General features: G+C 52.2%; 1 protein-coding gene across 1 annotated transcript in view; it reads right to left on the bottom strand.

The window, feature by feature from the left end:
• Nucleotides 1–1027, bottom strand: part of PRRX2 (paired related homeobox 2) — a 53432-nt gene extending 52405 nt beyond the window's left edge. Inside the window, exon 1 of the mRNA XM_018055955.1 lies at nt 566–1027. Within this exon, the coding sequence (XP_017911444.1) occupies nt 566–827 (262 nt within the window). The 5' untranslated portion in view covers nt 828–1027. The remainder of the gene's footprint in view (nt 1–565) is intronic.

Genomic DNA, 14087 nt, shown 5'->3' with positions numbered 1-14087 from the left:
AACTGGAGGGGGAGGGCAGCATCGATCGCCCAGCCAGGGCACCCTTCTTACAAAAGCCTAGCGGTCGCTGGGTTGGTGTCCCGGAGGAGAGCGGGGCAGAGTTGGAGACCCCGCTGTGCGACTAGGTCTCTTCGCCCCACTCGGAAGCCTCAGTTTCCCCAGCAATAATCGCACCCACTTCGCCCAGGCTGTTTGGGAGTGGGGGGCTCAAGGGGTGCCGCCCGGGGCAGGGCACAAGGCAGCAACAGCGCCGTTCTCCCGACCACTGGAGGTGGATCTGGCCTCCCCCAGCCGACAGCGCCCGTCCCGTCCATCGCGGACATATAGCCTCAGCGAGGGCGGCGGCGGCGGCGGCCACGCCAGCCGCTCGCGAGGCGGCGCCCAGCGCCCGCACACCCGGAGGTCCCGCCGCGGCGCCTCCTTCCCAGGCCGGGGTCCGGCAGAGCCAGGGTCCCCGCTTCCGTCGCCGGTCCCGCGCTCGTCCCTTCCGTCCCACGAGCCTCTGGCCCCGCATCCCCGGCCCCCCGCCCGGCCGCGCGCCCGGGCCCCGGCCCCGCGCACTCACCGTCCTGCGGCGCCGCCTCGCTGCCGCTGCTGCCCCCGGACGGCTCGCGCGCCGCGCCCTCCCGCGCCTCGGCCCTGGGCGCGGGGCGCGCCGCCAGCCGCCCGGCCGCCGCCACCTCCTCCAGGTCCAGGAGGTGGCTGACCGTGAAGTTCTTGCGCGCCTGGGCGCAGTCGCCCGGCCCCAGCGCGGGCGGCGGCGGCGGCGGCCCCGGGCCTAGCGCCGGCTTGTCCGGGGCGAAGGCGGGGCCGGCCGCGCTGTCCATGCCCGCGGACCGCCCGGGGTCGCCGGCGGCGGTGGTGGGCGCGGGTCCGAGGCGCGGGTGGCAGGCGCGGTCGGAGCGAGCGCGCCCCGGCCGCCCCGCGCTCGGCCCCGCTCCCGGCCGCCTCCTGGCTCCGCGGCCCGCCCGGCGCTGACGTCGGGGGAAACCAACTTTCTTCCCTCCCCTTCTCTGCCGCCTCGCGCGCTCCCAAGTTGCTCCGACGCGAGCTCCTCGGGCCACACGCCCCTTCTTGAAGCAGACCTCGCCCCCTGCCTCTCCTCCTCCCCCTTCCCCTCGCCTCGCCCGCCCCCACCGCTCCGGCTGCGGGAGGGAGGGGGTCCCGCGCCCGGCCGGCTGGAGGCTGGGGGCGGGGAGGGGGGAGAAGATCGGGGTGTCCTTCTTTCAGCGTCCCCACCCGCATTTGGAGGAATGGGAAAGTTCAGTGTTTGGGTATGTGTCTGTCTTTTTTCTTTTTTTTTTTTTTTTATCCCCCAACAAGTGTCTGGAGAGGTGACAGTGGAGGGATTAGCAGCCCCGCTTCCATTTACAGATTCCTCCGCAGGGAACTGGGGGAGCGACTCTGGGGGAGACGGATTCCACGGTAGATCTGAAACCTCCCAACCCACCTTTACCCTCATGCACCCTAATGCTGCCGTCCCTGCCCAGACGGAGGAGAGTCCTGGGTCGGCCTGGTTCACGCCACCTCGCACCAGGGTCTCTGCCCCAAGAAGGCAGTACATCATCAACCCTCTAGGGGTGTAGCATCCCCCTAGCCCACCTCGGGGATAGTCCAGGCCCTCCCCAAGGAAAACCAAAGCAAGAGGAAGGAGGTTCCTCCCCTGCTCCGCACCCCCCACCCCGCCCCCGTCCCGCCCCAGAATTCCTAGTTTACACACGGAAGATGGATAGATAGCCAGACGACAGCTAGACTGACACATGGGCGACAGAGAGTGAGAGAGAGGCCGGCCTGGGTCTCTGCTCTTGTTTTTGTTTTGCAAGGAAAGCACAGCTAAGATGCCCCCGGTGGTGAAGCGAGACTGTAAGCCGTCCAGATGCTGCTGGTCTTTCCCCAAAACTGCTCTTGGAGGCCTGGCCTTCCATTGTCCCCTCCACCACTGCAGAGGCATAACGTTTGAGCAAGAAAAATAAGCCCACCAGGAGAAGACCTTCAGAAACTCCTTTCTGGGCTGCTGCAAAGGAAACCCAGCCTGCACTCACCCCTGAAAACCTGTAGACGAGCAGCCAGGTTCTGCATGAGCTGGGATTTTTCCCAGAAAGGCATCACCCCCAAGATGAGGCCATGTGTCCCCCACATTAGCCATAGCCATCCATAAGAGCACATGCAAGGGTAGGTTGAGGACCTGGAAATGATGAGAGATGAGCTTCTTCTTTTTTTTTCAAATTTATTTTATTTTATTGGTCATGCCGCAAAGCACGTGGGATCTTGGTTCCCTTCCCAGGGGTAGAACCCTCACCCCCCGGCACTGAAAGTACAGAGTCTTAACCATTGGACAGCAAATTCTTCTTTGGAAAGTTGCCCAGTGAGTGTCCAATGAGAAAGAGATCCAGGGGCTCCAGTGGTCCCCAGAGCTGCCCACATGTGAGTGGTTGAATGACTTTCTGAGGGACTGAGCAGGGCTGGGCGGTGACTGGACTCTAGGAACTGCCTGGAAGAACCTCTCCCCTGCTGGAGCACCCAGCAAGCGAAGGGTAGGGGGCGCTTATCCCGGGGAAAGCACAGCCCAGCGTTCAGAGCAGCAATGGTGTCAGAGACCAGATGCCAGGCCCATCACGCACTGCTGTGGGACCTCAAACATGTCCCCCACCCCCTCTGAGCCCCCCTCCTCCCTTGTGAAGTGAAGTGAAGTCACTCAGTCATGTCTGACTGTGATCCTGTGGGCTGTAGCCTACCAGGCTCCTCCGCCCATGGGATTTTCCAAGCAAGAGTACTGAAGTGGGTTGCCATTTCCTTCTCCAGGGGATCTTCCCGATCCAGGGATCGAACCCAGGTCTCCTGCATTGTAGGCAGACACTTCATCTGTCTGAGCCACTAGGGAAGTCCTCCCTTGTAGAAGGGGTCTAATGCTGCACTTACAGCTTGGGCTCTATGGGCATTCCATCAGAGTGCAATCCTGGGTGTATGGCCTAGAGCACAGGACACTGTCAGCGTCAGCCTGCAGAGCTGGAAAGGGCCTGAACATCATCCGGGTTCAAATGCAGACCTTGCATTTCCCAGCTGTGAGCCTTGGCAGTCTATTAATACTTGCTTCTCAGTTGCTGCATCTGTAAGATGGACTCTTAGGAGGATTCAGTAGGTTGATATATATGGGGCAGCTGGTACCTGGGGAGCAATCAGTTAGTGTTAACGGTTACCATTTTTAGGGGACAACCCTGGACGTCCACTGGTTAAGATTCCACTTGCCAATACAAGAGACACAGGTTCCATCCCTGGTTCTGGAAGATTCCACGTGCCACGTGGCAACTAAGCTCGCGTGCCACCACTGCTGAACCCACGTGCCCTAGAACCTGTGCTCCACAACCAGAGAAGCCTCTCCAAGAAGCCAGGGCACTGCAATGAAGAGTAGCCCCTGCTCATCGCACCTAGAGAAAAAGTGCAGCAAAAAAGACCCAGCACAGCCAAAAGATAAATAAATAATAATTTTTTTTTAAATAAAAAAAATAAAAGCATTTATTCCAAGAAGTCGTGGAAGGCAGTGATGGCAAACTCAAGCTTTAGAGCTAAGGAGACACCAGTTTGAATCTGCGCATTGCCATTTGCTAGCTGTGTGGCCTTGAAGAGGTCACTTGCTGGTCCTCCCTGACTGTAATCTGTCATCTGTATGATAAAGGGACCAATTTGAAAGGATTCTTGTGAATTGGCATTCTTCACGTTGTTGTTATGAGGGTGCAAATTCCCCTGGCCAGTCCTAGGGCTGGTGGCTGGGGTGGTACAAGGATGGCAGAATAGGGCAAGTGGCATTGACTGCTATTCTATAGGTCAGCACTTGAGCAAGAGCTCCAGGCCTCAGGCAGCCTGGAATGCACCCCAGGAAACTCCAGTTAACCTGGGAAGGATGGAACTCATTACCCGAAAGGGATACAGCTAAAAGATAAATGACTCCCATGGTGATTTAGACAAATCCTGTGATGCTAACCCAGAGTGGGCAATGAAGGGAGAATAAGATCCCAGTTTGGAACGTCTCTGTTCAGCAAGTGGTTATTGAAGCAGGCCCTGCTCTAAGCAGGGGGGAAGGGGAGGAAGAGGAGGGAGCCGAGAGAGCCCCTGCTCTGTGGTGAGAAGCTGATCCTTGGTTGGCAGCTCTGTTCGAGACTGGCTTCCGAGTCTGAGCATGAGTAAAAATGCGTATTTGCCCCAGTCTTGAAAGCTTGCATGCTTTTAAAAAAGTTAACTTCTCTTAGTACAGAAGTGGCATGCTTATTGCAGAGATTTTAGAATACACGAATAAAATTAAGACAATAAAAGCACATATATCCCACTCCTAGAGATTTCTGAGACACAATAGATTTTATATACATATATATATAAAGTTGGTTTAATGAAAGAGATTGATGATAATCTTCCTATTTATTCAGTATGGAATTGAAGACCGAGAAGAAGCTATATGACAAGAAAAAGGCATGAGCTGAAAATAAAGAGTATATCTTTCTAGCTTTTATCTATATTCTAGATTGATGGAGAGAATAGTTAAATACGTTATAAAAGACAAATTATGTTGTGCTTTTTAATAGCTTGCATTATGTCATTAGTCTTGTCCACTATTATTTTTATTGAAAATCTAGTGATATATTATTCCCTATTGCTGTACATCAGTCCCTATTACTATACATCCATAGTTACTTTCTTGATTGTAAATACCTAGAAATAGGATATCTGGATGTGGTAGGCAGATAGTAACCTCCCAAAGATATTGACATAATCCCTGGAAATTGTGGATATGGCAAAGCAAAATTAAAACAGCAGATGGAATTAAGTTTTCCTATCAAGCGACCTTAAAACAGGGAGAATGTTTTGGACCATCTGAATGGGTCCTTTAAAGTGGAAGAGAGAGACAGGAGAGTCATTGCTGGAGTGATGTAATGTGAGAAACAGCTGGGCAGTGCTGGCTTTGAAGGTGGAAGAAGGCAGCCACTGACTAAGGAGTACAGACAGCCTCTACACTGGAACAGGCAAGGAAACAGAACTTCCCTGGAGCCTCCAGAAGGAAATGCAGCCCTGCAGGACGTGGATTTTAGCCCAGGACTTCTGTTCTCTGAGAAAGACTGAAGGCAAAAGGAGAAGGGCGTGGCAGAGGATGTGACGGTTAGATGGCATCACTGACTTAATGGACATAGATCTGAGCAAACTCCTGAAGATGCTGCAGGACAGAGGAGCCTGGCATGCTACAGCCCATGAGGCTGTAAAGAGTCCAATGCACAGAGTAGCAACTGGACAACAACAACATCTATTCTCTGAAAAGGTTAACATAATGCCTTTGTATTGTTTTAAAACACTAGGCTTGTGATCATTTGTTACAGCAGCAAACGGACAGCTAAGGCACTGAGTCACAGATACTGGCCAAAGATTTTAAGACTTTTGATAATATTGCTTCATAGCCTCCAAAAAGCTTGTATCAATTTCTACCCCTGAAGAGTACAGCACCACTTTAGTTATTTTAGTATATTTAGTTATTTTCTCTACTGATAGCACAAGTCTTCATGGTTTTATTTAACGTGAATAAAACGTGCCCGAGAGCTGTCCATTCACTTTCTTTGCTGCACAGCCTCTTCTTGGGATGGGGGACTCTGATGGCCGGCTGCTCTTCCAAGATATCTTTGTAGCTGTTAAGGAAACAGCGTGGACACTCTCAGCACACTTAGATCTGTTGCACATCAGCAACCTTGTTACTTCCAGCTTCTTGATGCCACAGATCAGGAGCTTCAGGAAGCCACTGGACAGCCTGTACTCGCTTCCTTGTTGCTCCCATGACCTCTGCTGGGCATAGAGAACAGGCCCTTGAATCTTCTCTGGATCCCATTGTGAATGCCTCTGAGTTCCTGCCCAACTCCTCCTCTCGTCAAACCGCCGACAGACCAGGAAGAAGGATGATGATGATGATAATAATAATAACCTGGACTTCCCTGGTGGCCCAGTGGTTAAGAACCTGTCTGCCAGTTCAAGGGGCATGGGTTCCACCCGTGGTTCGAGAAGATTCCACATGCTGTGGGGCAACTAAGCCCGTGGGCCACAATTACTGAAGCCCACACCCTAGAGCCCAGGCTCCGCAACAAGAGAAGCATCGCAATGAGAAGTCCGAGCACCACAACTGCAGAGTAGCCCCTGCTCGCTGCAACTAGAGAAAGCCCGGGCACAGCCATAAACAAATAAAACAATAGTAACAACTTACTTTTAAGTTTAAAAGACATTTTCTTCTTTTAATATGTATGTTGTTGTTTTTCAGTCGCCCAGTCACGTCTGACTCTTTGCGACCCCATGGACTGCAGCATGCCAGGCCTCCCTGTCTGTCCCTTACCACCTCCCAGAATTTGCCCAAGTTCATGTTCATTGCATCGGTGATGCCTTCCAGCCATCTCATCCTCTGACACCCTCTTCTCCTTCTGCCCTTGATCTTTCCCAGCATCAGGGACTTTTCCTGTGAGTTGTCTGCTTGCATCAGTTCAGTTCAGATCAGTTGCTCAGTCATGTCCGACTCTTTGCGACCCCATGAATCGCAGCACGCCAGGCCTCCCTGTCCATCACCAACTCCTGGAGTTCACCCAAACTCACATCCATCGAGTCGGTGATGCCATCCAGCCATCGCATCCTCTGTTGTTCCCTTCTCCTCCTGCCCCTAATCCCTCCCAGCATCAGAGTCTTTTTCAATGAGTCAACTCTTCGCATGAGGTGGTCAAAGTATTGGAGTTTCAGCTTTAGCATCAGTCCTTCCAAAGAACACCCAGGACTGATCTCCTTCAGAATGGACTGGATCTCTTTGCAGTCCAAGGGACTCTCTAGAGTCTTCTCCAACACCACAGTTCAAAAGCATCCATTCTTCAGCACTCAGCTTTCTTTACAGGCCAACTTTCACATCCATACATGACCACTGGAAAAACCATAGCCTTGACTAGACGGACCTTTTTTGGTAAAATAATCTCTCTGCTTTTCAATATGCTATCTAGGTTGGTCATAGCTTTTCTTCCAAGGAGTAAGTGTCTTTTAATTTCATGGCTGTGATCACCATCTGCAGTGATTTTGGAGCCCCTCAAAATAAAGTCTGACACTGTTTCCACTGTTTCCCCATCTATTTGCCATGAGGTAATGGGACCTGATGCCATGATCTTAGTTTTCTGAATATTGAACTTTAAGCCAACTTTGTCACTCTCCTCTTTCACTTTCATCAAGAGGCTTTTTAGTTCCTCTTCACTTTCTGCCGTAAGGGTGGTGTCATCTGCATATCTGAGGTTATTGATATTTCTCCTGGCAATCTTGATTCCAGCTTGTGCTTCTTCCAGCCCAGCGTTTCTCATGATGTACTCTGCATATAAGTTAAATAAGCAGGGTGACAATATACAGCCTTGACGTACTCCTTTTCCTATTTGGAGCCAGTCTGTTGTTCCATGTCCAGTTCTAACTGTTGCTTCCTGACCTGTTTCTCAAGAGGCAGGGCAGGTGGTCTGGTATTCCCATCTCTTTCAGAATTTTCCGCGGTTTATTGCGATCCACACAGTTTGCATCAAGTGACCAGAATACTGGAGCTTCAGCTTCAGCATCAGTCCTTCCAGTGGATATTCAGGGTTGATCTCCCTTAAGGTTGGCAGGTTTGATCTCCTTGCTGCCCAAGGGAGTTTCAGGAGTCTTCTCCAGCACCACAGTTCGAAGGCATCAATTCTTTGGTGTTATGCATTCTTTAAGGTTCAGCTCTCACAGCCATACGTTACCACTGGGAAGACCATAGCCTTGACAATACAAACCTTTGTCAGCAGAGTAATGTCTCTGCTCAAATTAACCACTGAATGGGAATATTTAATGGCTACTCTTTTTTATTTTTTAATTCAGTTTTATTTTATATTGGAGTATAATTCATTTACATTGTTGTGTTAGTATCAGATATGTAGCAAAGTGATTCAGTTATACATATCAGCTCAGTTCATTCAGTCGTGTCCGACTCTTTGTGACCCCATAGACTGCAGCACACCAGGCCTCCCCGTCCATCACCAACTCCCCCGCTTGCTCATACTCATGTCCATCGAGTCAGTGAAGCCATCCAACCATCTCATCCTCTGTCGTCCCCTTCTCCTCCTGCCCTCAATCTTTCCCAGCAGCAGGGTCTTTTCCAGTGAGTCAGTTCTTTCCATCAGGTGGCCAAAGTATTGGAGTTTCAGCTTCAGCATCAGTCCTTCCAATGAATATTCAGGACTGATTTCCTTGAGGATTGATTGGTTTGATCTCCTGGCAATCCAAGGGATTCTCAAGAGTCTTCTCCAACATCACAGTTCAAAAGCATTCATTCTTTGGCGCTCAGCTTTGTTAATAGTCCAACTCTCACATCCATACATGACTACTGGAAAAACCAGAGCTTTGGGTAGACAGACCTTTGTTGGCAAAGAAACGTCCTTGCTTTTTCAGATTCTTTTCTCATAGAGGTTATTAGTTTAACAGCTACTTGTATTTATTTGCAAAATGTCTGATTATATTCACTACTCATTTTTCTTATGGAATTGGTTCTGTTTCTATAATTGGGCCTTTCTTTCATTGTAACAACCTCTGCAGGACACTTGACTGTCAATCACTAAAGGACTAAGCCCATTTCACAGATGGAGAAACAGAGACCAAAGACAACATGGCATCCTGCAGCTCTTCTGTTCCCCTGCAGCCACAAACCCAAGAGCCTCTTCTGAAGGAGACAGTTTAGCAGGGACAGCACACAGAGGCTCGCGGACCAAGCTGTGTTCACTGCTGCTCGTCTGGGGAATCGTAAACACCACAGGCTGATGTGCCTCAGATGTGACCAGGCGTGACCGTGGCAGATCACAGGACTCTGTAAATATTGTGTCAGGTTGCTCTCACAGCGGGGCTCCCTGCTCACCCCAGACCCCGGTGCACCCTCTGGGAAGTGGAGCCGAGCCCAAATGGGGCAGCACATCTGGTCCCCTCTCTCAGCTCACCGCCCAGACGTTTCCCAGCCTCAGTTGCTTCCTAAGGACCCTCCACACCAGGAAATCCTACTGAAGTGACTGGTTCTCAGTTCTTGGCAAGGGATGAAATATTATATCCCTTTGAAAAATGCTTCTGCTCTACCTGCAAGTCCAAAGATAGGTATGTCCTCCAGATAGAGGGGACTCGTTACTCACCGAGCCTTCCTGTAAGCCCGGAGATGTATTGAACCGCATCATCCAATAGCACCGTCACAACGACCATGAGGGGAGGGGGACGGAGACTTGGACAGCTTGAGCTCTGTCTCCTGGTAAGCTTGTCAGGCTTCTAACCATCACGACAAGTTGTCCCATGAGAATTTAGGGCTAATAAGTCACTTGTTTCTCTTGAAGCATTATGCTCCCTCCTTAAAAAATAAAGACCAAGGAATGAGATCTGTACAACCCATTGCATTTCCCTTTTTGCCCTGGCTACCAGGAATCCCAGATAATGTTAAGACATAATCACAGTAACTCTCTGTCCAGGAGGCAAGTCCGTGTATTAACTTCTCTTTTCCTCTCCTTTCACATGACTTTTCATCTTCCTGTGTTTGTTTTAAATCTTTCTGATGCAGTGGCCCCTGCGTTCGACATTTTCCAGCTGCACGACATTCACTGGGTCACCTAACCTCTTGGCCTTTTAGTTTCCTCACCTGTAAGGTGGAGGTAACAATGAGACCTATTCACAGGGCTGTTGTAAGAATCAAATGAAATGATCTGTGTAAGAGTTGAGCAAAAAGCCTAGCATGAACCTGGCAAGTGGAAAATAGTCAATAAACAGCACCGATGGGTGTAATAACAGGCTTTGGGAGACTTCCCTAGTGGTCCAGTGGAAAACTTCATTTTCCAATACAGGGGGCTCAGGTTTGATCCCTGGTCCAGGGACTAAGAGCCCATGTGCCTCGTGGCCCAAAGACCAAAACCAAAACAGAAAACAGAAGCAATATTATAACAAATTCAATAAAGACTTAAAAAAAAAAAAGGCTTTGATAAAGTCAAGAGAGCACAGAGAACCTGTCCTAAATGGGAAGACTTGGCTGGATATGAGGCTGGCCTGCTGTGTGTCTGCTGTGGACCTGCTGTGTGACTCTGGGCTGCGTGCTTTCCTCTCTGAGCCTTGGCGTCCCGTCTGTAAACTGCCTGCGCTATCCTTTACACCACCGTGTCTGCAGAGCCTGCACGGAAAAAGAAAGGAGAAGTGATGCAGGCCCTGACCAAGCACACAGTAGGGCTCCATGAAGGGTCATTTCGAAAGAGAATGGGTTGAATGGCTGATCTCTACTGCCCAGGACACACCTGGCTGGCGGGATGCACTAGGTCTAGGCCACGCTACAATGGCATTCAGGCAGTTCTGGGGACCCAAGGACCTGCCCAGGGCTGGGACAGGCCCAGATCTGGGTCTCGGGCCAAATGACAGGCTCCTATTAAGAATCTGCTGTGTGCAGGGCTCCTGGTGGGCACGGCATGGTGCCCAGGTTACTTACACTCTGGACCTGCGACAACCCCTCTTAGCTGACCTTGGGGTGGGGCTCACGGGCTTCATAGGACCAATGTGAAATGGTCCTGAACAACTCATTCCACAACGATTTACTGAGCACCTACTGTATACAGAGGGCTTCCTGGGTGGTGCCAGTGGTAAAGAACCCACCTGCCAGTGCAGGAGACGTAAGATCCCTGGGTGGGGAAGGTCCCCTGGAGGAGGGCATGGCAACCTACTCCGGTATTCTTGCCTGGAGAATCCCCATGGACTGGTGGATCCATAGGGTTGCAAAGAGTCAGACATGACTGAAGTCACTGGGCATGCACTCACGCGCTGAATACTGGCATTTTGGAGAAGCACGAAGCCACAGGGGGACACTCAAGTCTTCCAAGCTGTGGGCTTCAGGCTCTGGGGACCCATGCGACTCCCAGGTTGAGCCTTGCTGGAGAAGTCCTTTCTGTTATAGGTGGACAAACTGAGTCTTGGAGGGGAAAGGCACCCCCTCCAGCCAGTGATCCAGCCCACCCGCTCCAGCCCTGGCTTCCCCAGGAATCCAGGGAAGGATGCAGGGCGAGGGGCATGGGCCTAGCTAGGCCCAGGGCACCCCCAGCCTCCACAAAGCCTTCCGGAGCCCTCAGGCCCTGCCCTGGCTCCCTCGCGGGCCCGCCAACATCTTGCTGTGATTACTCTGCGGTGAGCAGAGTGGAGCTGCTCGAGGCCCTTCGCCCGCACTCAGCATGGGGGCGGGGGCCACGGTGGCGGAGGATAAGGTGGGGCTGAAAGACAGGGCTGGGGCGGTCAGCTCACCGGCTTAATTGGGGATCTAATAGTTATTATTATTTATAACTCGATCTTGAACCCTCGCCAGGAGAGTGTGTTCACAGCCTGTACGATCCAGGCAGGCGTTAAATAATTAAACCAAGGGCCTAATCGGTGGTTAAACTCCCCATGGGCCCCCACTTCCTTAGTTCGCTGATTGCTGATATTTTGGGGGTGAAATATGACCATTTTTACGATCAAAGAGATCAGAGTTCCAAAGGCAAGAAACGGAAAAAAAAAAAAAAAAAGGAGATGGGGGTGGGGGCTCTTCCAGTTTTCTTTTCCTCCGACTTAGTGGTCTGGTAAAGTTTCTTTAGACATGCAAAGATTTACACACCTTTCTGCAGGGAGCCTTAAATTACTCCCGATTCCTCACACATTTCCCTGGAGCAGCCAGGAACAGTAAGTCATTGAGAAATGGACCGGCCTCCCGGTAATCACTCGGCAGCCTTTGAGAAGGAGAATGTCTAATGACTTTTTTTTGAAGTGGAGGTCAAGGTTTTTTAAATAAAACAATCTGTATTAATGCAATTTCCTTTTTAGCTGTGGCAATGGATTTTTTTTCCCCCCTTTTTCTCCTTTTTTTTCTTTGGCCAGGGTTGGGGGAGGGATGGGAGGCGAGAGTGGGGAAGAGCATGGCCATTTTTTCTCTCTCCAGACAATGTGCCCCTAAGGACATACATTTATTTAAAACTCTGTATATCATCACCCTGTCAGGGCCTCCAAGTGGGACCCCGAGCCTCCCTCCTGGTTTGTTTCGTATCCCTGGCCCGTGTGGACGGCCCAGCAGGCTGGCTGCTAGGGCTTGCCACTGGTCTTCCCGCTCCTTCCCCTAGGGCAGCTGGACCCCTGCCCTGTGTGGCCCCCACCCCCACCCTGTCTGATCACCCAGCTCTCAGTGCAGCCCTTTGGCCTCTGGTCCCTCACCTTCCCATCCCACCCCACCTAGCTGCTTCCCACCGCTCAGCGCGGGGTGGGGAGCCCCCCTCAGGTTCCTGGAGACCTTCTTTCCCTGCCCTCCGAGAAGACATGACTCCACGGTTAGGCAGTGACAGACTGGCATAATCACCCCAGACAGCGCCGAGTTCCAGTCCCAACTTGGGCACTCTCCAGTTCCCCGCCCAGTTTCCCTAAATCTTCCTTTATTTATCTGTCCAATGGGAGGATAAAAAGAATTAATTACCTGTACCCCTTGGGTCACCACAAGGCTGCAGAAAGCCTCTGCTGGTCATCCCTAACCTGTGCCGGATGCCTGCCCCCCTAGAGCACACTCCACTTATTATAGTGGCCACATCACCACCGCCATTACTCCCCCAGACCTAGAGCAGGCTTGCCTGGTGGTTCAGCAGTAAAGAATCTGCCTGCCAATGCAGGAGTCACAGGTTCCATCCCTGGGTCAGGAAGATCCCCTGAAGAAAGAAATGGCAACCCCCTCCAGTATGCTTGCCTGGGAAATCCCATGGACAGAGGAGCCTGGCAAGCTCTAGTCCCTGGGGTCACAAAGAATCGGAGGTGACTTAGCAACTAAACAAAAACTACAGGCCTAGAGCAGAGCCCGAGGGCAGGACCAGGCCTGTTTCCACACCTGCCCCCACACCCCACCACTCCCACCCAGCCTCAGCTCACAAGCTAGTCCATCCAAACGCAGGGGTTAGTGCCTCTATCAACACATTTTCATTGATTGCCTTCCAGCACTGGGAGTCGGCTGGAGCACGGGGGATAGAGCAGTGACCCAGACAGCCTGGTCCTGCAGAGATGTCAATAAGCCAATCTCAGCAGAGAAGTGAACAGATTAAAGCTCCACGCGGGAGAGGGCTGCGGGAGGGCACCGGGGAGGGCTTCCCCAAGGAAGCTGTGCTAAACTGACTCTTGAAGCCTGCCTGGAGAATGGAGCCTGGCGGACTACAGTCCCTGGGGTTTCGAAGAGTCAGGCACAACTGAGTGACTAACACTTTCCACTTTGCAGGTTACAGGGGACAGAGTCTAGGGGCAGCCAGGCAGGAGACCCAGCACATGCGAAGGACCCACAGCCTCCAACCTTACCTGTTCCAAGCATCCTTTTTGTTCTTGCTCTGCCTCGCTTTCCCCTCCCAGCCAAGGGCTTGAATGACCTTTTTCAACTGCTCTGCATACACCAAGGTCATGAGGCATCCATTCCACAGGCAGGTGCCACCCTCCTCCCTGTGCCTGTTCTGGGCTGGACCTGGGACCATGGCAGGGACCAGGCTGCCCTCTGGACTCACACCCTGCAGATGAAGCGTGAAGACGCATACTGAACTCAGGGCAGAACTTCAGCCATCCTGGGCAGGGATGGGAAGGTGGGATCCGGGAAAGGACCCCAGGCTGTGCAGGCTAGTGGGGAGGTATTGGGTTTTAGGGGAGGAAGAGAATTAGCCCAGAGGTTGTCTGCCCAGAGGAAAGACCTAGCCCTGGCAGGGGACTCTGGGGCCTGGGGGGTGGTGGTTGGCAGGCTTGGTGAAGCCCAGGGGCAGGGTCTCTAACATGCAGGCATCTGGCTGCGAGGGAACTAGGTTAGTGTCAGATGGCTCAGCCACCGAGGTCAAGGCCGGGAAGCTGCCCACCCATTCCCCTGCCCGTGAATACCCACACTGGCCTGGCTTGGGGCTGCAGCCTAGGTGGGGTCTGGAGAGTCTTGCTCCACAGGGGTAAGAGATAGACAAGGCCTCTGACCTCACCCCCTCTCTCAGTCAGCTCTTGCCCACGAAAGCCTAAGCTTGTGCCCAGCACTAGTTGCCCAGAAAAGGAATCGCAGT

This window comes from Capra hircus, chromosome 11 (genome assembly GCF_001704415.2).
Source record: "Capra hircus breed San Clemente chromosome 11, ASM170441v1, whole genome shotgun sequence".
Lineage (NCBI taxonomy): Eukaryota > Metazoa > Chordata > Mammalia > Artiodactyla > Bovidae > Capra > Capra hircus.
This window is presented reverse-complemented; position numbering and strand designations above follow the sequence as displayed.